Raw genomic sequence first — 25,645 nt, 5'->3', positions numbered from 1 at the left:
TGTGCTCTTGAGAGAATTTTCTACCCTCTGTAATATTTTGGTGGGGCTTGGGTGCTGCAGTGAGGAGTTTTGATTTTTTTTTTTTTCAATTTTTGCCATTTTTGCAAAAATTACATGTCCAACTACCTTTTGGTATCTTCATTTTTGACTTCCAACTACCAAAATGCGCCCAGGTCAATATATGGTCCGGGCGACCTGGGCGCAACATCAGGGAGTGGTCCTCCTGACGCAAACCGTGTTTGTTAATTGGAAATCAAAGTTTAGGTAGTTGATTAATCAAGGACCATAATGTATTGGTATATCAATACATCTGTTGCTATATCAATACATGTATGGCTTTATTGATACATGTATTCCACTATCAAAACATGTATTTCTCTGTCAATACATGTATTGGTGTAGTGGTATACATATTGTTGTAGCAACTGGTCAAGTGTGTTGTATCAGGACTCCGGAAAGCCCTGACCACTCATGTAAATTCTGGGAATCCAGGTTTTGGATACTTGGGGAAATCAGATTCTCCTAATTGAGCCCGGTTCAGATACATAGTACATAAGGAGGATTTGGCTTTGATCCTTCTTCTGAGAGGAAAATTGGATGGAAGAAAGTCTTTCTGGGTGTGAATTGAACTCAAGACCTAAATATTTTTTTTCAGGCAAACCCCAAAAGATACCACCCACATTAGGACCATCTTGAAAAAATGCCAAATTGGATACATATCCGGTGATTTAAATGAGGAGCATTTTGCAAAAAAAAATGTCCCCGGATACGTGCTACATGAGCCAGCTTGGTCGGGGCTTTCCGGGGGCCTGTTGTATCAGGAATGTGATGTGGAAAGGGGCCCCAGGGTCTGCAATTATAAGATAACAAGAATTCTTGCTGAGTGCACTTGCAAGTATCACTTTGAGGTTGCTTGCCGTGATTTCTTGCTTAAAATTTAGGCTTAATTTCATGTGAGTATGTCACCTGCAAGTAACAAACTTGAGTGCCACAGGAAGCAGGAATCCTCATCATGAAACCCCCTATTATGGCCTCAGCACAGATGACTGAACTGAGAATGAAGCAACTGCCAATACATATTCTATAAAACATTCAAGCTGGAAGTTAGAATAGACAACTTAATTCAAAAGATCATATTCACATACACAAACAAACAACTGATTATAGCGATCATATACATCAATATATTACGTATTCAAAAAAAGGTTGACGAGAATATAAATGCTGGTAGAGAGAAAGAGAGGAAATACTTGAAGGTGGTGAGGATATTGAAACTGATACATTGTGCAACATCAAAGAACGAGGAGAAAAGGAGGGTAGCAAACGAGAGAAAGGGGGGAGGGGGGGCGTGAATAAACGAGCAGGGTATAGCTAGATAGTTGTTAGTGGTGGTACAAAGTACACTAAGAAGCGACAGGAAACGACGAATCGATGAGCTGTGGTATGTGAAAGGCAAACAACGAATTGAAAGTGTGTGTGCACATTTTGCAAGTCTTTAGGGGCGGGACATTGAGAGGAAACCGGACGCTTGGCTTCATCGCATGAGACGTGAACGCGTTTTCTTCACCCATCGTTCTTTACAACTGATTGTGCATGGTTATTAGGCGGTCGTGTTATTTTTTGGATGTTTCTTCGTGTTGGTGAGTATCGGTGGATTGAGCCGGCATCTAGATTGATTTTTATTCTCAATAGTATTCTATTTCAAGCTTCGATTCGGCAGGAAAAACGTAAGGTCAATTCCAATACGAAAAACAGGCGGGAAAACAAAATGGGGAGGGGGCAAGAGACATACGAATAAGAAGGCGACTTTTTGAGGATGGAGGATGTTGAGCCCGACAGGATTATAGACCGATTTATTGTACTGTTCGAGGGTATCCTTAAAAAGGTTCATTTGCTAATAGTATGAGGAACGAAGAGGGGAAAATTGGTAAGATGGATTAGGATCGAGGATAAGAGCATGACGGACTCGTTTGTGATGGGTTCCGAGGAGCCAGGGGGAGATGTAGAAGGAGAGAACGGCGAGGGTGTTATCCAGGATCGACGAATAAGGGTCGTAGGCGGAGGCAAGGATGAGGTTGAAGTCGTTGAGAGTGTTTTGAAGTTCGAGAGGGCTGATCTAGAAAGAGATGAGAATAATTAAGTATGACTGGAGACGGGGATCGAGGGATAGAAGGGGGAGCCTACTCTTCCCTCGAGTTCCTTGACCCAGCCGTCCCAGAACTGGACCCGTCCACAGGTTGCCCCACGGGCGCTGTAGTCGCGTTCGATCCGGACGATAGCCCTGGGCTTGCTCTGGCCGACTTGTCCGGCGGGAGAGGTTCCGAAGATGCTCGGGGCAATCTCGCTCGAGTAGTCGTTGAGCTGCCCGTCGTTGGTCTCGGCTATCTCGCTCGCCATCGATCCACGGTATGTATAGCTGCTCGTCGTCCTCCTGTGCGATCTCTGCTGCTTGTTCTGCTCGTCAGGTTGCCCTGTCTGTAAATGGTGGGCGTACGAGTTGGGTGAGGAGGGATGGTAGGTCGGTGTCTGGTTTTTCATCTTCAGGGCGATTGAGGCTGTTGACCGGAAAAAAGGGGGGGCAGGAAACCCAGCGAGCGGTTGGCAGAAACTGGTTTAAACCAGACACTGTGCACGCGCCTGCCCTCGCTCAAGATCAAGATCAGCACAGCAAACTGCATGAGTTTCCACCCTTCTGGTGGGAGCAAACTTCGCAGTGGAATCACTTTCCTCACCACGTAAAGCTGTTTTTATAATCTCTGGTACCTTACTGGTACTAGTGAAGCAACTGTTCTCATTGGCTGATATAGTAGACTAGGCAGCCTCATTGGAGGACTTCCGGCCAATTTAGAAAGCAGACTATCTTCTACTTCCCAATTTCTATTTCTTAACCGCTTTTGCTCCCCTTTGAAAAAAGAGAAATAGAAAATAGTGTTCAGCTGGTATTCTAAACCAAAGGGAACTCCTACATTTAATAACGGGATTCAAAGTAATTGTGACTTGCATGCACTTTTGCAAGTTGGTGTTCAAGGCTGTTCTTGATGACCAACTTGCAAAAAGATATTCAAGAAGGCTAATTAGAGGGCTTAGTACAATGTGACCTGCATGCAATTTTGCAACTTGGTGTTCAAGAATAAACTTGAACACTGACTTGCAAAAGTGCATGCAAGTCACACTTGGCCAACTTTGAAACCCATTAATATGTTTCTATCCTAGTTATTTTCATAACCAGGGGTAAAACTGGGTGTGAAAACATTTTTATACCTTCTGATCAAAATAAAAATGTTTAAAACTAGGTTCAAATACCTTGTTATAATTAGCCTTTGAAAAGCTCCCCCAACCAATTAAAAATAAAGTGCTTCACCTGATACTGTACTGGTATAAAAAATAATAAAAAATGAAAATTGTGTTCTAGTGAAGAAATATTCTTTGCCAATCCTGGTGCAGTCTTTTATGTTATCAATGGTGGGCCAGCTAAGCTAACTGTAGCATTATCATGGTGTAGTGTACCTGAATTCTGCTAACTCTTAGCGTAGTGTTAGCACTATTCTGTGGGATTGGTGCTAAAGCTATGTGCACATGGCACAAACAAGCAACCGCTAAAATGAGTTACATTGCTTTTTAGTGGGTTTTTTGCTGCTGAAAGCTCTGTAGCAGTAACACAGCGTAGCAGTGGTAGTGGCGCACTAACACTACAGAATTTCAGAAACAAAGGGGACGCTGTTAGCGCCGCTATGCTAACGCTAAAGGGCCCTGTAGCTTAGTGTAGAGTAGCGGCCCACCAATGATAGTATTGAGCCAAAAAAATCTACCATATATTTAGTTTACCAATAACCATAAAGTAAAGGCCCACTGTTAGGATGGCAAAGGGTTTGTGGATCTTCCATCCAGATTTTCCTCACACAGCTAAACCTTGCTGTTGAAGTTGATGTATGTTGATGCTACATAAAAGGGTCTGGTAGACCCACACTGAAGATCAGAGGAAAAGAGGCACATGACCGGGCTAGAGGCCAAAGGAGTTTCTAGTTCCAATTGTTGGGGCTTTATTGTGTGAGTCTAGCCAGGAGAGACCAGGTCTCTTATCAGTACATACAACAAATCAAATACTAGAAGAGGAAGCAAAGCCCCACCCACCTAGCCGGGAGAGCCCAGGTATCTACCGGACTAGGAGAAAAAGAAGATTGAGAAAAAGTATTTGTCCATGCAGGGGATCACAAGAAGCTGTGACCCTTTGGGTGAAACCCGGTCAATGACACGGGATTCACACTACAGTCAAACTTTGACTGTGTAGTAGCAACACATGATCCCTATTGGGCCCTGCCAGAATGCTTTCCTGCCCCTCCAATTTTCACCTTGGTCCTCCTATTTATGTCATTCTGTCTGCGTAGCTTAAGAGGGCCACCTGGCACCCACCATGAAATCATTTGTTTGACACAAGCTCCAGGATCCATTTTTCACTAAAACTGGATCCCTAGGAACTAGCAGTGTTTATTTGGTTATGGGGGGTAGTTTTGAATCAAGCAGTCAAACCATTGGTGCAAATTCCCCACAATGAGCCTGGAGTGAACCCCCCTAATAAGGGGGTTCACTTAAGGCAGATTTTGAAATCAGTTTTCAAAGCCATCACCTGCAGCTTTTGATTATCCTGAGAAAGACACAAATATTTGTGTAAGGGTTTCACCAAGGCTCCACCCTTACATAAGCTGGGTTTTAATAGAAGCATTGTTATCCATGCTTATACATAGTATTCCCGTTTTATGTAGTTTTCATCCTAGCTCTTCTCTTCTCCCCAAAGCTGGTCTTCACCCTACTCCTTCTTTCATCAGCCAATCTCAGGAATTCCATTCTTTTTTATAGAATTCTGGCCTTGCTGCCTTTGGCCCTCCATCCCTCCAATCCTTCCAGTGGGGGTTCACAGAACCCTTAAAATTTGGTGGGTACCTCCCCTTTGGAAGCAATTTACCACAGATAAAACTTGCTGAAAGGTGCATGAGCAGACAAAATTAGCAGTGAATGTTTGCCAAAATTAACCCCGCTAATAATTACAGGCAGATGTTTGCATGAGGTGATGTCAAAAATGATCATAGAGTTTCTTTGTTTCCAATTCTCAATCTACCCTTAAAGGAGTGGCACGTGTAAGCTTACATGTGCCACTCCTCCTACCAACGGTGAAACAGATACAATACAATACAATACAGTATCTTCAGATGTTTGTGTATTGTATCTTTTGAAAAATACAGAATTTGTAAATAAAAATTGAAGGGATTCCGCAAGAAGACTGCAGCACAAATAAGACACAGAGATGAGCCTTTGGGCTCGAGAGGGGACAGTGAGGGGGAGAATGCTCACCGGGTCGGCTCGGATAGGAGGTGCGGAAAAATAAATGAAGAACCGATGGAGCTTGATTGCTTGTAGGAGGCTACTACATATAGACTATCTACATAAAATCAAGTTGTGGGTGAGACAAGGCTAGTACAGCAAGAAAGAGCATGACCAAACTAAAAGGAGTCAGGTGGACAAGCATAAGGTGAGAATGAGTAGTCAACAAGGACTGGGAAGGAAAAGAGGCAGAAGGAGGTGAAAAACCAAAAAAAAAATGTATTATATCTGCCTGTAGTTACAACACAATAGTATTGTATCATTAAAGTATTAAACTTTATTTTCTTTTCTTGGCCACTGTGGAATTTATGCAGGAAAACTATCAAAACTTTCGAGAAGAAGATTAATGATGAATTGCATTCAATCTATGACACCGGGATAGAACTACTTGAAGCGGATGACGGTTTAGGCCTTTTTTCAGACCACAATTGCCGCAAAGCACTGAAGAGGCGAGTAACTCGCGGGTCCTTGTCGGAAGTGGAACTTGAAGGGGGATCAATGCATATATCCCAATATGCAATGACACATTTCCGGTTTCTTTTTTCCAGCTCAGTTATTGTGTAATCGGCAGGTTTGTTGGCGGCAGTGATATCACCAAGGGCTCTGGCATAAATTGCAATTTTTGCTAGATCATTGCGTTTTTTTCCGGGAAGCAGTTTTTGTATCTCTTCCATAACCTCCTGAATTGCCTTTGTCATCTCTTGGCTTACGTCGTGGTGGTTCTTGGATTGATTTTCAAATAGTTTAATAAGTGGTCCAACAATCCTTTCAGATACTTTTGCAATGTACTCTGGCTCCTCGTCGGCTATGGCAACTGGTTGCAGAATTCCCATCAGTTAAATTTACTCAATTCAGCAATGGAAAAATCTGCATCAAGCTTCACTATCATCACGTACGGCGTCTAAGAAAATTTGGAGTAATATTTGGATCGTCTTTGAAGGTAAGGTTATCGGGTAGGTTGCAAGTATAATGTTTAGTACTGGCTTCCAGAAATGGTGGTTTTAAGCTCTTAAGGAAGGGTCACTTACAAGCCGTGGTTACCCATTCATCTACCTTCAAGTCCTGACCTATGAATTTGCAGTAATCATAATAAGGGTGAACCTCATGTGCTTGGATTTTATTCGCCGCCCGTTGACTTACTCTTGGATCCTCCCGGGAATTTCCCAAACAGCCCTTTACCTTACCATAGTTTCCATACATGACAAGACAAAAGATCGAAGACAACTTTCAGTATAGTCAGAGAGCTTAATCATGTGATCAGATGACAATGAAAAGTAAAATCTGCAGTGAACTTGTACAGCGTTTGGTTGAAAATTATTCCATGTAAATCCCAAGAGTCAAGAAAACACACATTTACTTGATAAAACTCCAAACCCTCCAAACATCGCAATGGCTTGGTGGTGAAAGACATGGAGAAGCATAAGCAGGCAGGGCAGAAGATGATTCCAGTTCATGTTGAGACAATATTGTTTTGGGTTTCAAAAGAATAGATGTTCTGGATATATTGATCAAAATGTAAATGACGGACCTATAAATAGCCACAAAGGCTAAGCTCGATGCCATCCAGTCCACATCCTCGGGTTCCGCCTCAGCAAGCGTGTGTAATACCGTGCGTGATGCAGCAAATTACAGGAGTTTTTCTGTTCCAACGAGCCGCACCAAGTACATTCTTCTAGTTTGCGTCTTGCTGGATTCGATGAAACCCTGCTACAACTTAGCTTTGGTGTCGGAACAGGCTTGGAGTGTTAAAAGAGTGTTGCTACGGGACGAAAACTTAGAGCAACCATATTAAGTTAAGGAGTCAGCAGCTTGTGCAGTCACAGTGAAACCAAGAATACAGAACGTTGAGTTTTTGTGAGGTTGATGAAGAATTCACTCCTCAATGCTTTTCTGGAGCAACCCCTCTGAACATGTTTGAATTCTAGAGCTAGCAGACTTCAATGAATTGAGAGTTCAATCATCGCCATCATCTTACTTTGTTGAATGACTCAGTACATGAAGTTGCGACGCGCCTCCACTTCCAGAAGCGCAGGAAGAGGATTTGAATTGTGTAATGGAGATCCAAGGTTAGAGGCCAAGAACCATGTATTATGTTTTTTTCACCATTGCTCCCACCCTGTCCCAAATTACCAATATCCGATCTGCCCTGTCTATCTGCAATCATGTCTCAGTTGATGTGCAAGAACTCAAAAGAAGCTTGTGGTGCTATGCCAACCTTTTTCAAAGTTTGCTTCTCACAAAACTTCAATGCAATGAATGGCATCAACGGTGAAACGGTATGGTACATGTATTGGTATTTTGTTTGAGTCCAATACACTGTATTGATATTGGATCAAGTCACCAAACCAATACAATCCATGATATTGTATTGCCAATACATTCTGATACAATACAATACAAGTGTATTGCTTGGAGGGGCCATTGGACTGAGCGCCAATTGCCCAGAAAAGGTGTTGTTTTTTTAGATACAATACCACTTTATTGTATCTTTTTTTTCACTACAATACATGGTATTGAATTCTGGTGCATCAAGAAAACAATACTATACGTAGTATTGGCCAATACCAATCCTGTATTGTATTGTTTCACCATTGATGGCATGAGGCATGGGCAAGATTACTTTTCATTGAGCCTGAAAGTAGTTTTTTTGAGTTGATCACACTTTTGAAAACACATTTCTGAGCAAATTTTCTTTTGCTCTTTGGTGTTGGGTTTGTGAATATTTCTGCAAAGCAGACAAGGAATGAAGATAATTTGCAAAGTTACCCAGTAATTTTCTTGATGGCTCCTGTACATCATTTGAAAGAAGAACTAGGGTGAACACCTAACTTAACACAAGTCCCCCCTGGTGGGAGGCTTGCTGTGGCTTGCTGCGAAGCGGCCCCTCTCGCAGGGAGGGACTTGTGCGTAATGTTGAAATTTTGGCTGGGAAAGAAATCACAAATGGCTGGAGGGAAAATATTAAGCCCCAGCCAGCCTCCCCCTCAGTTCCTGTGGACCTACCCCAGAGCCAAAAGATACTTCTGGACCTCAGCTTTCATTTTGCACCAGTCTCATCTCCTCAATCCAAACCATTTGCACTGTACTAATTTTTTAAAAATCAAAAAACATGAAGAAATGTAAACAGCACTGCCCAATGAAACTGTCTATTCAGTTTTTTTTGTACATATTTTTCTGATTTTCAAATAACTAGAGGCCAAGGCGGCTTCGCTGCTGCATATCCAAAATCCAGATTCTCCCCCCTTGACAGGGCATTAGAGATCAACAAAATGGACCCGGGTACCGGTTGCACCGCCGGTACCCGCGCGTTTTTTGCCAAAATCAGGCACCCGGCACCGCATCCGGCACCGCTGGGCGGGTATATACCAGCGGTCTTTTTGGCGGGTACCACGGGTACCAGTTGAGTTTTTCTTCCCAAATCACTCTTGCAAGTCCCCTAGGACTTTGAAATAAAAAAATAGAAAACATGTATACTAGAGATGGTCACTTTGAATCTGGGTAACCGCGCATGTTTGGATACGCGCTGCGTTTTTTCCCCATTTCTGGACATCCGCATCTGCATCCGCATCCGCTGGCGGGTATCCGCAAATCAGGTTTTGGGCCATCAGCTTGGATATGTAATGCAGCAATGATCATTTTGACTTACATTTTGCAAGTATAGGCAATCATAGGCCTGCATTGATTGTCCTTTTGGCTGGAAAGTTTGGGTACATGATATGATTGATAGCTTGAGCTGACGGCATTGGCGGCAATTTTCTGAGCTCTTTCTACATGCGAAGAATTTAGAATTTAGAATCAGAATAGTGTTGCGCTAAACAGAATCATTGAAACTTACTCAGCTCCTCCTCATTGGTCATTTGATGAACCGGAATGCCTGCAGATGCAGGCTGAGAATTGTCTGGGAAGTTGTCTTCATCAGGTGGATTGTCCTGCGTTGAGGAGGTTTGGTTGCGGGTGTGAGGCATATTGGTGGGTGGATGGGTCAATATGTCTCAGGTCTACATATCTATCTCCAAAGTGGGCCGGCTGCCTGGGCTACCAGCTCCCTGTCCCCCCGGGGGATAGGTGGTACCCGGGTACCGCACCGCCTTTTCCAAAAAAAACAGGCACCCGGCACCACCTGGTGGGTGCAGGGCTGGTGCGGGCGGTGCCAGGTACCTAGCAACGGGTCCATTTTGTTATTTGTTGAGATTTTGGCTGGAGGACCGCAGCACAAGGAAACAAAAAGATGAGCCTGTGGGCTCAAGAGGGGGCAGTGAGTGTTGAGGGCTCACTGGATCGGCTTGGTATGGAGGCATGGAGAAAATAAGGAAGAACCAATGGGTTTTGATTTCAGGTTGTAGGCTATGTTTATATAGACTACATACATGGAATCAGTTTGTGGGCGACATGATAGTGAATATGCATGGAAGAAAACAGAACCAATTGCAACTCTCAACAAGATATCACAAAGGACACAAGGCTGTCACAAGCAGAGATAGCGCACATTGGAGGATAAGAAGTATATGGAAAGTTCTACGATCTAATCTCGGCAGGGACAAAGTCTACAACACTGCAAAAAAAACTGTGTCAACTGTGAGCAGTTGACCTGCGGTAACTCTGAGGAAGCTTGTGGTGTTACACCAGCCTTACCCAAGGTTTGACTCAACCAAAGCGTCAATGCACAGTCACTGTGCACCTTGCACAGTGACTGTGCCAACAAAGGCACTTGTGCATTCAGGTGGAGTTACAATGGTAGCTTGGCTTGAGTATCCTGCATGTCAACTGCAAGCAGTTGACCAAGTTTTTTTTGCAGTGCAAGGCAAGTACGGACAGAGAACATGACCAATGACTACATACAGACCATGGGATGTGAGATAATCATAAGATGTGAAAGGGAATGGATCATTTGGAATCTGAAGAGCTAGAAAGAAAAAGGAGCGAGGCAGAAGGCAAGAAAAAGGAGGACAGGGGGACGAAATTCCAACATTATTCTCTACAAGGCAGTCACATTCTTTAGCTTGCAATTGTGTCAAAGCTGGCTAGATCCTGGAATTTTAATTTTACACTCTCAGTCAGATTGATTTAACACATAAAAAATCATGTGAGAGGGGTAACTCTACTATCTGTGCAAAATCAAGTACCATGTAGTTGTTTTATTTACATGAGATACTTAGTAACTTACGAATAGCTTTGAAGCATGTGGCCTTAATCAACAACGCAAAGGCTACGCTACTCTACAAAAAGGAGCCAAATAGTGCAGCGTAGCGGGGCCCTACTATTCCTGGTGCCAATTCACCAGGGGTGATTTTGACGCACTCTCCAGAGAGTGCCATACCGTACCCTATTTCCAGAACTGTGCTGGATGCTTTTGGTGAAAGTAGTGCAAGAAATAATGAACAATGCTTGAACTCATCCACAAATGTTCTGAAAACAATCCTGGATGCATCCATAAATCATCCAGAAGTCATGCAGAACTCAACCGGAACTCAATCAGAACACAGTTGAAACCACTAAGACAAAATGACTGCCATTAAATCATAACTCAATTTGACCTGTTTGTTGATTGGGATGATTTCTTGGGGTTCAATTCATATTATTCACATAATCATGAAGGTGTTCATTGTTTTCACTTTGCTAATTTTTCCCTCATGTGCGCTCATAAAAGGTTGTTACAAATTGCAGGCTGGGCCTCTTTCAGATCAACAACACGTACACACCGGTAAGAATTATGTGAAAGGCCCGCCTTAATTGTCATATTTCCCTAAAAAAAGGCAGGTATCATCTATAATTGAGTCAAAAAAGGATGAAAATAGGGTGAAAGTGTGTTTCAAGTCAAGCTTGGAGGTTTGTGGTACCATATTTGAGCTAGACAACCTGGATTCTTAACACATATAAGCTTTTGAGTTGTTTTTATGGTTTCTTGTTTTCCAATGTCTCCATGCACATGCATGTGAGCTGTTTTGCATTTTGATAATTTCACCTTTGTGTACGCGTGTACATTGGGGTGAAAGATCACCAGAGGGGACTTTCACAGCTCCATTACAAGTAAAAACTGGTCAGAAAGCCATTAAAGCCCCAGCTAGTCACATTTATGTTGTGTGAAACCCCTTGCACATAGAGAAATTGATCAACATAAATTCACCAGCAATGATTGATAATTAGGCATTGAGTAAATATCATTTCATTATAGGTTGTAATTCATTTATCCTCAAAGAATGAAACAGTTCTATACAACATTGCATGAGGTCCTGTGATACTTCCTCATAAATTATGACAGACTTCCAATTGACTTTTGGATAACTTATAAATCATTTCCTAATACACATCTGACTGACATCACATCCAGAACAACATAAAATTACAGTCAGGCACTCTCTGGAGAGTGTGTCGAATTCTCCCCTGGTGATTAGTGATAGCAGTAGTGGTTAACCACGCTAGAGAAATTTAAAACTTGCTACTTGCATTTTGACCTCTCCTGCTTTTGCCACAAACCAGTGCAGCAAAAGCGGACAAAATTAGGACCCACTTTCTACCACTTTTAGTGGCTTTTTGCTGAAATTGTGTGGATAGCGCACCACGCTGCTATGCTTTTGGCGTCTGAAGTTTCTTTCTTCTGTGCTTTAAGTTACCTTACACTGAGAATAGCGCTAATAGTGCACTATGCCGCAGCGCTATTGGCCACCAAGTCCCCTTTGCTTTTAATGGCGTCCAGAGCGCAGAGAGCACCTGTGGTGCGCTGAAGAGCAGAGATCAGCGGAAATTGTGGCTTTTCAGCACTCAGTGCAGTGTTATTTCTACAACTTAAGCCCTTGGTACGTTTAGCAACTAAAAATTGCTACTTCAGCAGTTTTTACCACCTTTTTCCACTATTTCAGTGGTCAGCATAGTGATTTTCTACTACTTGTTATCATTGGGAGGTGAGAGACCCCTTGATGGCCAGCACTGACCGGTCATCGTGGTGTACTGTACTGCAAAGCCCCCTTGATGATTGGTACCAACTGGCCATCAAGAGCTATGAGATCCCTTGATGGCCGGTCCAAACGGTCATTGAGAGCAATGAGACCCCTCAATGACCGGTACTGACCAGCCATCAAGAGGTGTGAGACCCCTTGATGGCTGGTCCAACCGGTCATTGGGAGGTGAGAGACCCCTCAATGGCCGGTCCAACCGGCCATCAGGAGGTGAGAGACCCCTCAATGGCAGGTCCGACCAGTCATTGGGGAGTGAGAGACCCCTTGATGAACGGTCAGACCAGCCATTGAGGTGTAATGTACTGTGGAGTTCCCTTGATGACCGGTACAGACCAGCCATTGGGAGCTATGAATCTCCTTGATGCCGGGCTGGTCCGGTCATCAAGAGGTGTTACCTCCCTCAATGACCGCACAGACCAGTCATCAAGAGCTGTGACTCCCCTCAATGACCGGCATAGACCAGTCATTGGAGAGGACGAGTGAATCTGCTCAATGCCGGTCTGTAATGGTCATTGAGAGGTGTGAGTCCCCCCAATAATCACTACAGATCAGCATTGAGACAAGATGGAGACCTCCGGAGCGGGGACAGGAAACAATTGGCTTATGTAACTACTCGCAGCCAAGTCCCTTGGATTTGGAACATGTCTGGATAACCCCGACTGGTCATCTGGAAGATTCAAGCTCTCAAGCTGACCTGTAAACACTTGGATGAGTGTGTACAGGCCAGCATTTTGTCTACCCAGGTGCAGGGCCCTGACAACCAAGTTGTCAAGTTTTGGTTTGAAGGATGTCAGGGCCCAGGGTGTGTGAGCTTGGTTGGATACTTGAAGGGCTGGGGGAGGGAAGCTGTTTGTCCCCCCAGGGGATCTGGTTTTGTCCACCCCCTCCCTGAAGGCCCCCTATTTCATTTGAGTAGGCCCCTGAATCTTGATTTCAAAAAACAAAAATTCCAAACCCCAACAAAACTTCAACAATTGAACTTTAAACTCACACAAAACAAGAAAATTTAGGCCCTGTTTGGAGCCAATATAATCCAGGCAATATATGAGTTTTTTTGCATGACATCCTATGTGACATCTGATCAGGTCCGCCAAAACTTGATCAGATGCAAGTTTCCAGATTATATTGCGCGATTATATTGGTTCCAAATGGTGCCTTAAACTTGGAACTCACACAACACAAAAACATTTAAACTTTGAACTCACACAAAACAAAAACATTTGAACACACAAAAAAAAAAAAACTCACACAAAAACAACATTTCAAACTCAAACAAACCATAAACTCTGTACTGAAAAAAACTCACACTTTTTGAACTTAAAGAACACAAATTTCAAACTTTTAATTTCTTCAACCTTGTGAGCCTGTGTCTCTTATGTGACAGCAGGACACTAAGAAAAGGAGGGGGAATAGTTTGGATTTCTTGTGATAAAGAAATACAAACTGAAGAGAGGAAGAAAGAGAGAGAGAAAGAGAAGATCAGGCCTAGACTTTAAGTCTTTATAAATTGATCTGGGCTATTCTCAACCTGGAAAAGTTGGATGCCAGCTGTACCAGGCCAAAAAGAGAGCAACAGCCTCCACTCACAACAAGAAAACATTGGTGGGATTCAGAAGTAGGGTTACTACTCTGCTCTGGTTTTATAGGTCTTAACCAGAGATAACCTTTTGATCTTTTATGATTGGAAGAGTTGAAGAAAAGAAAAAACAATCAAGAGCAACAGAGTTTCACTCTGGATAAGCAAGGTTCAGTGAAAGAGTTTAATTACTGCCAATATCATAGGCGACTGGGAGCGTGGGGTTCTCTTTGGAGGTGATCCTGGGTTATCTGCGGTGTAGTTCTGGTGTGCTGAAGTCTGTAGATCCTCCTCAGGCAAGGAGGATCCTGACTTCAAAAATTTTCACAGTTTGCTTATGTAATTACATATGTACATGTGGTTTGGCGCGCCTGGTAGCGCTGACACGTCACAACTGCGCATGCGCGCCACAACTCAAGAACTCAGGGAATGAGTATAGTTACAAAGAATTGATAAGTTGTAGCTAGGGTTAAAATTGTCTGAGGAAACAGAATATGAAGTCAAAACAATGATATCTCTTAAGATGAAAAAGATATGAATTAATTTCATATGTAATAAGTAGAAAAAGAGGCAGGCTTTAGGTCAGCTGTGTTGACTCTAAGGCTGACATTCCCTACCACCAAAAAGGTTGGATTTTTGTAGGAAATTAAACCATGGGGGCAGACCTCTTCTCACTTCTGAACTTCCTTAGAAGGATAGCAGAGTCTGGAATGTCCTTCTCAAGGAGCCATTCATCATGATCAGCACTCCAGCCTTTGTATCTAGCTAAGTAAATCATGACATCTCTGTTCTCCACTCTCAATCTTTTGTCTCTGAGAATCTTCTGTATCAATTTGCTCTGAGGGTTCTTATCCATGGGGGGAATGACAACTTTAACCTTCTGTCTCAAGGGGAACTTATCTGGATTGGGGTCTCTGTAAGGTTTCACTAAGCTGACAGGGAATGTAGGGTGTTTTCTGCTGAATTCTTCAGTCAGTATTACTTCTACAGCATTCTTTCCATGTAAAGCTTTCACTAGGAAAGGTCCAGCAAAGGAGTCTCTCATCTTCTTGGGGCCTGATAAGTTGTTGAAGCTAGCTGTGGATATCAGGACTTTATCACCAACTTTAAAGGATGGTTATGTATGAGTCTTGTCCCATCTCTCTTTGTTGTAAGAGGTAGCTTCTGTTATGCATTGCTCAGCATGTTTCCTTGCTTTCTCAAAGATCTTCCCATAAGCAAGAGCAGTAGGATGAATGTCTACAGAGTCTTGTTTCAAGAAGTTTCTAGGAAGGTTTGGGATCCAGCCTTTTTATAGAATAGCAGGAGGTTTTCCAGTGGTTGAGTGTATACTGGTGCAGTAGGCTAGCTCAAGGATTGGTAAAAGTTAGACCCAGTCATAAGTATATCCATCATTGTCTTTGAATTCCAGTCCATAGGCACAAAATCTCCTGATCATGTCTTCAAGTGTTTGGATCATCCTTTCAGCTAGACCATCAGTCTGGGGGTGGTAAGCAGTAGAAAAGGAGAGTTTTGTCCCTAGCATACTATGCAGGCCAGTCCAGAATTCAGATGTAAATTTGGGATCTCTGTCAGAGATGATGATTCTTGGGATGCCAGTTCTAGGCATTAATCTGTTCCAAAACAGTATGGCAGTGTCCATTGCAGAGTCATCCTTAAATCAGGGAACAAATATTGGGGTCTTGGAGTATCTGTCTACTATTACTAGACAAGCATTGAAACTAGCAGCTCCTCCAGGAGATAAGGAAGTTACCCAATCCATGTTTATCACATCCCATGGTTTAGAAGGTTCTTCTATCTTCATGAGTAATCCAAATCTCTTTCCTGTAGCCTTGTTGGCTTTCTGGCATCTGTCACAAGAAGAGCAATATTTGCTAGTATCTTGTCTCCAATTAGCCCACCAGGCAGTATCAGCCACTTTCTCTAAGGTCCTGTCTTCAGAAAAATGGCCAGAGTAGACACTGTCATGGCACTCATGCAGGATGGTGTTAATGCTGGCTTTATCAGCTAGAACTAGGACAGAATTGTGTTTTGCTCTGAAGTAGATGAGGCCATCAAACAGAGACAATCTTCCTTCATCATATAATTTTCTCCAAGGTTCTTGAAGAGAGTGTTTCAGTTGGGCATCTTTGGTATCTTTCAGCAGAAGTTCAGACAAAATAAAAGTGTTCTTATCTTGTTGGTAGCCTTCTCTCACTGAGTCAAAGAACTCATTCTTGAAAGTAGAGACATGTATGCCCATGATGGGGAATCTATCATCATCTTTGTCCTCAGGGTCATAAGCAGGATTACTTGGATCATTTGGTAAAGCCCATCTGCTAAGTCCATCAGCATTCTTGTGAATATTGCCATCTCTATGGATTATTGTCATATTACCTCTGTATTCTTGAATAGCAATCTGCCACCTGAGCATGTGTCTATTGGGAGTCTTCATGTTCAGCAGTGATCTCAAAGCTGTGCAATCTGTTACAACATGAAATACACTGCCATCCAAGTAGTAATGGAGTTTTTCCAGAGCCCAAACCAGACATAAGCATTCAAGTTGACTAGCACCATATTTTGTTTCACTGTCCTTTAGTTGTCTGGATATGAAAACAATGGGCCCTTCTTTTCTTACTCCATCAATGACTTGGACTTGATGTAAAGCAGCACCTAGACCAGTCATGCTAGCATCTACATATAGTGTGAAGGGATGGGCCCAGTGTAAGCTCGTGATTGAGCTTCACTGAGAGGGGCGTCTTGGGTGGTCTCAACGGGGCGCGATACAAGGTCAAAACTTGGAGGGAACACTTCTGGAACCTAACTAGGGATGCATTGCACTAGTCCAGGGGAAGTGTCAGTACTTCCCTGCTGTATATACAATTTAGAGATGAGAAGAGGAAATGCTCACCTAGTCCAGGGGAAGTGTCAGTACTTCCCTGCTGGACTAGGAGGGCGCGGGTCGACAAGGCCTAAGAACTCGGTCCGAGGTGATTTGGTGACATCCTTGTGACTCCTTTGGTGAGGTCGCGGGGCGTGAGCTCACACCCAGTCTGGGAACAGTAGTAAGGGAGCTGTGGTCAGTTTTTCCTTCAACAGGTTGTATGCCACTATCCTATGATGAGTCATCCCATACATGACATCTATCCTGGTAAGCTCAGTAAGAGGCTTTGCTATCTCAGCAAACTTCTCAATGTGCTGTCTGTAGTAACCAGCAAAACCAAGAAAAGATTGCATTTCTTTCTTATGACTAGGCACAGGCTTTTGGAGGACAGCAGCTACTTTGTTCTGATCTATTCCTATAGCAATTCCAGAAACAAGATGGCCTAAAGCTTTGATTTGGTCAAATCCAAAGTTACACTTCTTCAGAGAGATTTTCATGTTCATGTTGATGACAACTTTAAGTATCCTGTTTATCCTAGTAAGGTGTTCTTCCCAAGTATTGGACATAATGATAATATCATCAATGTAGATAATAACCCACTTCTCATCAATCTCCTTTCTGAATTCAATGTCCATCATTCTCTGGAAATGGGAAGGGGCATTCTTGATCCCAAAGGGCATACTTAGGTACTCATAGATTCCTTTATGCATAATAATCCTCAGCAGGTGTCTGGAATCTTCTGCAATCACATTCTGATGAAAACCTTTGAGTACATCCATGCTAGTCAGAAATTTTGCTTTGGCCAGATTGTTCAGAGTCTCACTGATCTTGGGAATGGGATATCTGTCTGAAGCAGTGTATGAGTTTAGAGCTCTGAAATCTCCTACCATTCTGGACTTTCCATTATGCCAGGCAATAATTACAGGAGTAGTGATCTCAACTACTTCATTATGGCCAACTTTCCTCAGAACATTCAGGTTCACTAGCTCTTCAATATGTTGCTCAAGGGCTTCTCTGCTTTTGGGGCTAGCAGGATAAGGAGGTCTTCTGAGAAGAGGAGGATAAGGCCTCTCAGTTGTCAACTTGAGATGAACTTCATGACCCTTGATGGCACCAAGGGGTTGGTTGGTGTTAGAGAAAGCAAGTTTGTTATTATAGAGGACTTCAAATAGCTTCTCTTTCTGCTCAACAGTTAAATTATCACTGAACTTGGCTTCACAGAGTTCTTCTACAATAAATTGCTGCAGTTGAGGATGGGACTTTTTTACAGCAGAAATTTCATTGGAAGGACTCATTTTCTCCAGATGATGAGATTTAAAACTGAATTTCTTCCTCTTGTTCTCATTTCCAATGGTAAAGAATCTCTCTTTGCTGTTTGTGATATCAAAACCATAAAGAGACATGTAATCATTTCCAAGGATAAGGTAGCTTATTCTCGCATTTTTCATAACTACAAATTCTGCTAGTATTCTAATGGAACCTTTAGTGTGAGGGAAAATTAGAGCCATTTCTATTATGACCATTGGTTGTAATTGATCACTACAGCTGTGGAATTTAGCATGATTGATTGGCATGAGTTTGTTTTCCCATTCTGTTATTATAGATTCTAGCAATCTGTTGCTGATGATTGAACAAGAAGCTCCACTATCTAGAAGGCATGAGTGTTCTCTTGAATCAATAAGGACAGTGGTGAGATTTGCTTTTCCAGTAAGATGGGCTTTTCCTCTATCAGGTTTACATTTCATGAGTCTGGCATCTTCTACATGAGAAGACTGACAGGATTTGTCCCAGGTCTGGGGTTGATGAGTCTCAGCTTGGATTTCAGCAATGGAGAAGTCTTGGTTTATCTCACATTCTACAGCATGAGCTTCAAAGTCAAAGTCAACTAAGGGATCATAGTTGCCACCATTTCCATTGTCCATGGCAAGGATCATGTGGTTGGTTCTATGGTTCTCTTCTTCTTCATCTAACTCAGATTCAGACTTTTGCTGCTCACCTTGATCTTCTCCCTTGTCACTGTTGGCCTCATCATCATCATCTATGCCTACATTGTTTATCCTGTTCTTTTTCTTAGGGCATTCCCTCGAGAAATGGCCAGTTTGTTTGCAGAAATGACATGTAAGTTTGTCCTTGTCAGGGGCAGAGACAGGATTCCTTTTTGAGGAGGACTCAGTTGGCTTGTCAGCTTTCTCAGGAGTAGGATTATTTCTCCATTGGAATCTATTTTGGGTATTATAACTGTGTGTCACAGGCTTGTTCCTTTTCATGACTCTGTCTATGACTTCTTCAGCTATTATAACCATGTCCTCAAAGCTCATTTCAGTAGCATCTCTCTTGTATCTGCTTTTAACAGCATGCTCAAGATTTGGAGGGCATTGCTTTAGGATCTTCTCACAAATGAGATACTCACTGAGCTCAGGTTGAGAAGCTTTCAGTCTTTCTCTTTGAGTACCAAACCATTTGTGGATTCTCCTTCCATCATAAGTGAAGTGATCACTTTCAAACCCTTGTTGCATTTTCCATTTCCAGTTCTCAGTACCAAATTTGTTTCTGATGGCATTCTTCCACCAGGCCCAAGACTTGTTCCCACACTTATCTCTGATTCCAAGGTACCAGTTTCTAGCAGTGTCAGTCAAGATGATTGTCAGTCTACTAATTATCATATGGTCCAACATTAAATAGTCTCTGACAAGGATATCAGTGTTCTTGATCCATAGCTCATGATTGTAAGGCAATTCTCCTGAGAACTTCTCCCAATCACTGTTTTTTGGTATGCCTTTCCACAGCTCTTTCCTCATATCAAAGTCAATTGGTCCATGATCAATGTAAGGGAATTCATCATTGGAAAATGGACTGTTATGATTGTTAGCTGGTTTGGAGAAGTTGGGTTTATCTGATTGGTGAGAGTCAGGTAGAGGAGTGTTGTCCATGGCAGGAGGTGATCTGTGGGAAGCAAAGTGAGCAGGATTTCTCAGATTGTCTTGGTTGTGCTGGCCTTCACTCTGAGCATTAAGCACTGGATTATTATAGTTGAGATGAGGAGGACAATCTCTATCAGCAGGTCCAATCAATTGCTCTAACCTGGTATTGGTGCTATTCACTACAGAAGAAATATCACAGAGTCTTCTTTTGGTCTGCTCAAATCTATTGTGACCATTAGATTGAAGGTCACTCATTTGATTTTTCAAAGAGGAAAGTTTGTGGTACATTTTATCTTCCATTTCATCCAAATTCTTACCAAGTGAGTCCATGTTGGAATGGCATTGGGATTCATTAACCAGAATGAGGTCTTGCACTCCTTCCAATTTCTCTTGAACACTTCCTAGTTTTTCTTCAAGGAGTTTTCTCAATTTTTCAAACTCACTGGAATTCACAGGAGGTCTCTCTTTGGCACAGTCTCTCATTTGATTCAGGAATTGGTCAAGCAAATGGGGCATAAATTCCTCTCTAAAGATATCAATGATGGAAACATTGAGGACTTCTCTGAAATTTTGGACACAAGATTCTAAAAGAGTACCAAGGATTGTTTCCACAGTTCCAGAAAGTTCAGAAAGAAATTTAGAGAACAATGAATGTAATTTTTCTTCTAACAAAATGGGACCATTGTTAGACAAATCATTATTAAGATGACTAAGAAAAATTTCTCTGCTGGATTGGCTAGAAAGGTTATCAAGATCTAAACTTAAACCCATGGGAGAGGCTGAACTTATTGGTGAAAACCTCTGCCTCTCCCTCTCCCTCTGCCGCGGCCTCTCCTGTTGGACCTGGTCAACCTCATCAAGAACTCCCCTACATTGATGATTCTGTGGGTATTCCCCAAGTGCGGGTTCCAGTTCCTCCTGGATCCTCTCGAGCCGTGAAAATGGGAATGATGCTGGTAATTCCCGCGTTGACCTCCCCACTGTTGATAATGGGGTTGAGGTTGATGGTAGTGCGCGTTGGGGCGCTGGTAGGGATGATGGCGCGGTGCTTGGGTCCCATCTAGCTGTGTAGAAGCTGGTGGGAGTCTCGCCATTTTTTGTTGTTGAGGAGGGGGCGGCGGCGGCATTTGATGAGCCTGATGGTCGTAGGGGGGCGGCATTGGCGCTTGGTGCACGTAAGGGGGGGTAGGACCCTGGTAACCGGTCTCTTGCGCTTAGTGTCGCGAAGTTGGAGGCCCTGGTGTTGGCGTAGTTACTAGAGGTTGGTGGCCTGGGTGTGGGGCTAGAGCTAGGCCGGTGTTGGTCTGCGCGGTTACTGTCGGCGGTGCTCTGCGCTCGGTGTCTAGAGTTTGCTGGTATAGCGTCCTCTCCAAGAAGTTGAGGTCCTCTCTGGGGATCCAGTCCTGGCTGAGACGGATAGCTTCGTCTCTCCCAACCATATCCTCTATCATTTCTTGGGTCGTAGCGGCCTGAGAGAGGAGGCGCCTCAGAGCTCGTGTGTTCTGCGTCTCCCAAGCGCGGACATGCAATTTGTATTGCTTGTTGAGGAGGTTGACTAGATCTAAGATCTCTTGATCCTCCTGCATGAGCTCCATCGGCCCGGAGGAATCTTGAGGAGCCTGGTTCTGAGCTGGGGGAACCAGGGATAGATCCTGTGGCGCTCCCGGTGTAGGGACTCTTGTGGGACACTAAATGTTTTATTTGGTGAAAATATCCTCTGAGGGGGAAATAAATTGCTAATAGGTTGAAAGGCTATTACAACTTACGGGTGGTTTGAAAGACCTGCCCCTCTAATGGTACTATGCAAATAACTAAGAGTCTTGTAATCAATATTTATAAAGATGTGGCTGATTCCAAGATAGATCTTACTTTTGTATAGTAATCTCTATCAGACCTAGATTCCTCAAATCACTATTCTTGCAGATCTGTTACAACTTCTGATGATGGGGAATAATGTAATCTAGTGGGATCAATTATGTAAAATATAATTGTTGTTGATGTTGGGTTGTTGATGAGAAGGTTGGTAATGATCTCTTCCTTAAAAAATCTCTTGATAAGGCACTTTAATCAATACTAGATCTCCTGGTTGCTACTACACTACTACTACTTGTTATAATTGTTGTTGATGAAGTTGGTAATAATCTCTTCCTTAACAATCTCTTGATAAGGCACTTTAATTACTACTAGAGCTCCTGACTACTACTACTACTGACTCAAACTCAACACTACCACTACTACTACCACTACCACTAAACTACCACTGTAACTAAACTAACCACTGTGACCAAACCTCTGTAGGCTGATGGGGGAAAAGATATGATGAGGGGGGGAAAGAGGCCTCCTTATATATTGAAGGGTGAGGGAATTTAGCTCCGGGGGAACTCCTTGTGAGGGCTATTTTCTACAGGGGATATCAGTTGCACAGCAATATATGCATGTGTTGCACTGCCTGCCAAACAATGATGTAATTGATTCAGCAGGAGGGGATATCAGTTGCACAGCAATATATGCATGTGTTGCACTGCCTGCCAAACAATGATGTAATTGATTCTGCAGGCAGGCTCCTTGAACACCTTATCTGCCTGCATATGCTGCACTGCATGATATCATGTGTACTTGCTAGGTGACCCAAACAACCTTCTGTAACCTACCATATGCCTGCATGTCCAGCTGTTGCCTTCTTCCATCCAGAATATTGGGGGTCAAAGCCTCTCCTCCCACCTTGCTCCATCCTTCCTTCTTCCTCCTCCCTAATTAATACTTGCATCCATATCCCATCATACTGAATCCTAGACCCTCATAAAGTAATATACCACCCTTATAAAGATAATATACCCTTATACAAGTAATATACCCTTATAATACTGCCTTACTTGATACACCACACCATCCTCCCTTCCATTCCTGGTTGAGACCTGTGCTCCCAATACCTTCCACCTCTTCTATTGATAACATCCTTCCACCTCCCTGCCATCCTACCTAGTCATGGTCCTCCATTCCATCCCTGATCACGCGGTCCATCCTACATGATCCTAGTCTGCCGTTCCGTCCGTGCTAACACTATCCCTCATCCATCCGTCTGTAATGAATCCATTCCTCCCATCAACACATACACTGCTTGTATTATATATAACTTCCTCCTCTTATAATAAATGATAGCTGTATCTATGCTGTCCCAATACCTCTACAATGTGCTTTTGGCATTGTCACGCCAATGGAGCACCAAACTGGTCGTAAACCCTCTGGGTTGGTAGGCTGGGGGGAGGGATGAGGTATCATCTGCTCCCTCTCTACGGGTCGCGGTACCGGCGTTGACCTGCTCAAAGCTAGGGCCAGGGACGTCTCCCTCGGATTGTACAGAGCCGGGGGAATGCCCGTGTCCGGCGGTAAAGGTTCCTCTTGAGGGAAGGCGAGAAAATCCTCGTCCAACGGCGGTAATGCCGACTCTAGCTCGCCAAAGCTGTTCCTCTGCGGCTGGGCTGAGTTGGTAGCGGATTCTTTGCTCTGCTGAGAGGTCCCTTCCATTTCTAAGATGGGGGGGCATTTTGTTTATGAGTTATTATTAGTTTTCTTTTTGTTTTGTTTTGTTTTTTGTCTTTTTACGTTTTAATCTTAAGAAATAGAGGAATAAAGAAAAAGAAATACCTGAAACCTTGGCTTTAGCGGAAAGTCTGCGACTTTTACGCGTAGTAGAAGAGACTTTCTTCTGTTTCTCCTTAGCTTTGGTTTTTGCGGTAGTTTCAGACGTCCAGTTGGCTATATTAACAGCAGCTGTGACCTTCTTGCGACGTACTTTTGGGTAAGAAGTTGTAGCAATGGGCGTCCAAGAAGTACTACTAATTAAGTTTCCGTTTTGCGGGGTAGCTATAATCCTATTTTCATAATCTTCTTCTTCTTCGCTGTCCTGCGCCGTTGGGAATTTTTTTACGGTCAATTGCGGCAGTATAGTTCAGAAGGCAAGGAATCTTTTGAGCGGACTCCGATTTTTGATATCTCCTCTTGATCGAAAGGTATAGAGGAGTCAATGGAGGATAAGTCCGACGACGGGATAAAGAGGTCCGCGGAAGAGTCGCAATTCTGCACTTTCACGGGTAGAGGGGACGTAAAAAAATTTTTCAAGGGTTCAGTTAGGGATTTAATCAATATAGAACCAATTTGGGAAAGTTTTGAGAGAATTTTAGCGTTAATAGTATATGTAGAAAGATTTGTTTTTGTAAATTTTCAAATTTTTATGAATTTTTTGTTTGATTTAAACAGGGTGATCAGTGTGAGCCTGTGTCTCTTGTGTGACAACAGGACACAAGGAAAATGGGTGGACTCTGGTTGGATTTCTTGGGATAAAGAAATACAAACAGAGAGAGAAGAAAGAAAGAGAGAAAGAGAAGATCAGGCCTAGACTTTAAGTCTTAATTAATTGATCTGGGCTATTCTCAACCTGGAAAAGTTGGATGCCAGCTGTGCAAGGCCAAGAAAGAGTGCAACAGCAAGGAAACGTTGGTGGGATTCAGAAGTAGGGTTACTACTCTGCTCTGGTTTTGTAGGTCTTAACCAGAGATAACCTTTTGATCTTTGAAGATTGGAAGAGTTTGAAGAAAAGAAGAAACAATCAAGAGCAACAGAGTTTCACTCTGGATATACAAGGTTCAGAGAAAGAGTTTACTTACTGTCAATATCCTAGGCGCCTGTGATGGTAGGTATACTGGGAGTGTGGTGATCCTGGGTTATCTGGGGTGTGGTTCTGGTGTGCTGAAGTCTGTAGATCCTCCTCAGGCAAGGGGGATCCTGACTTCGAAAATTTTCACAGTTTGCTTATGTAATTACATATGTACATGTGGTTTGGCGCGCCTGGTAGCGCTGACACGTCACAACTGCGCATGCGCGCCACAACTCAAGAACTCAGGGAAGTAGTATAGTTACAAAGAATTGTTAAGTTGTAACTAGGGTTAAAATTGCATGAGGAAACAGAAAATGAAGTCAAAACAATGATATCTCTTAAGATGAAAAAGATATGAAGTAATTTCATATGTAATAAGTAGAAAAAGAGGCAGGCTTTAGGTCAGCTGTGTTGACTCTAAGGCTTACAAACCTGCAATTTCAACAAAATGCAGCATGAAACCATGAAGTCAGTTTCTGTGAAACTGTGGTTTTAATAAACTTGGATTATGGTTTTGGGGTTGAATATCCTTCCTTTCCCTGCCAGACTTCAGACATTAGGTGTAAGCTTCTCCTGCGGAGAGCCCTCCGGGCGGGGTCCCTCAGACCCTCCTTTTGAGAGGCTTAGTTAAGCTAAGGTGAACACTACTGAGGATCAATGGCAAGAGGTCTTACGCGTTTTGAGAACACCGGATGCCAGCACACGCTTGGCAAAGGTTTTAATCAACTTAACATACATAGGCATTGTATCTGCGCAAGTGATCGGTATCTCATGACGGAAGTTAATGCTTGTTAAAAAAGCCACACTTCCTGCAGGCTCCAGCTTACGGATCGCAGAAGCTGTCAGCGGGTTTGCCTTTTCTATTTCTTAACATAGAAACCGAAGGGAAGCTCCAGCAGACTTGGTGTGACAAGAAGGGTCAAGAAGACAAAAAAGAAAAGATTCCCGCCTACGGAAAGGAGTCCCCGCCACTATGGCCTGAATACTTAACGACCCCGTTACTGTCGCCTCCCCCCGCGCCTCCCCCGGGCTTGCCCAAAACTTCAATCCAATTGGATCCTTTGTATCCACCGCGAGGCCTGTCTACGGATTGATCTTTTGTTGATGAATCTGGTTATTACCAGGGACGCCGGTGAATCGCAGTACACGTTTACCCGCGGGGCGGCACGCATCAGCTTCTCTCGCGGGTCTCGTCCAATGTAGCTTCTCCAACTCGGCAGGATGTTTCAATTGATTTACGCCATGACATTCTTCTCGCTAAGGATGGCCGCTTGGTCATCGCGACTTGCGAGCTTTGCCGAC

General features: G+C 43.2%; 2 protein-coding genes across 2 annotated transcripts; both read right to left on the bottom strand.

Annotated features, from left to right (window-relative positions):
• Positions 1 to 1,685: 1,685 nt before the first annotated feature.
• PtA15_3A352 (uncharacterized protein) lies at positions 1,686 to 2,538 on the bottom strand (the record flags this gene model as incomplete). The annotated part of the gene is made up of 4 exons (XM_053167312.1): positions 1,686 to 1,706; positions 1,793 to 1,894; positions 1,967 to 2,116; positions 2,185 to 2,538. The coding sequence occupies 4 exons, from the start codon at positions 2,536 to 2,538 to the stop codon at positions 1,686 to 1,688; spliced, it is 627 nt and encodes a 208-aa protein (XP_053018541.1).
• Positions 2,539 to 5,741: 3,203 nt separating this feature from the next.
• On the bottom strand, positions 5,742 to 6,830 carry PtA15_3A351 (uncharacterized protein; the record flags this gene model as incomplete). Its single annotated transcript, XM_053167311.1, has 5 exons — positions 5,742 to 6,190; positions 6,273 to 6,308; positions 6,405 to 6,443; positions 6,517 to 6,555; positions 6,728 to 6,830. The coding sequence occupies 5 exons, from the start codon at positions 6,828 to 6,830 to the stop codon at positions 5,742 to 5,744; spliced, it is 666 nt and encodes a 221-aa protein (XP_053018540.1).
• Between the last annotated feature and the right edge of the window lie 18,815 nt (positions 6,831 to 25,645).

This window comes from Puccinia triticina, chromosome 3A (genome assembly GCF_026914185.1).
Source record: "Puccinia triticina chromosome 3A, complete sequence".
Classification (NCBI taxonomy): domain Eukaryota; kingdom Fungi; phylum Basidiomycota; class Pucciniomycetes; order Pucciniales; family Pucciniaceae; genus Puccinia; species Puccinia triticina.
Note: the sequence above shows the minus strand (reverse complement) of the source record. Positions and strands in the feature narration are given on the sequence as shown.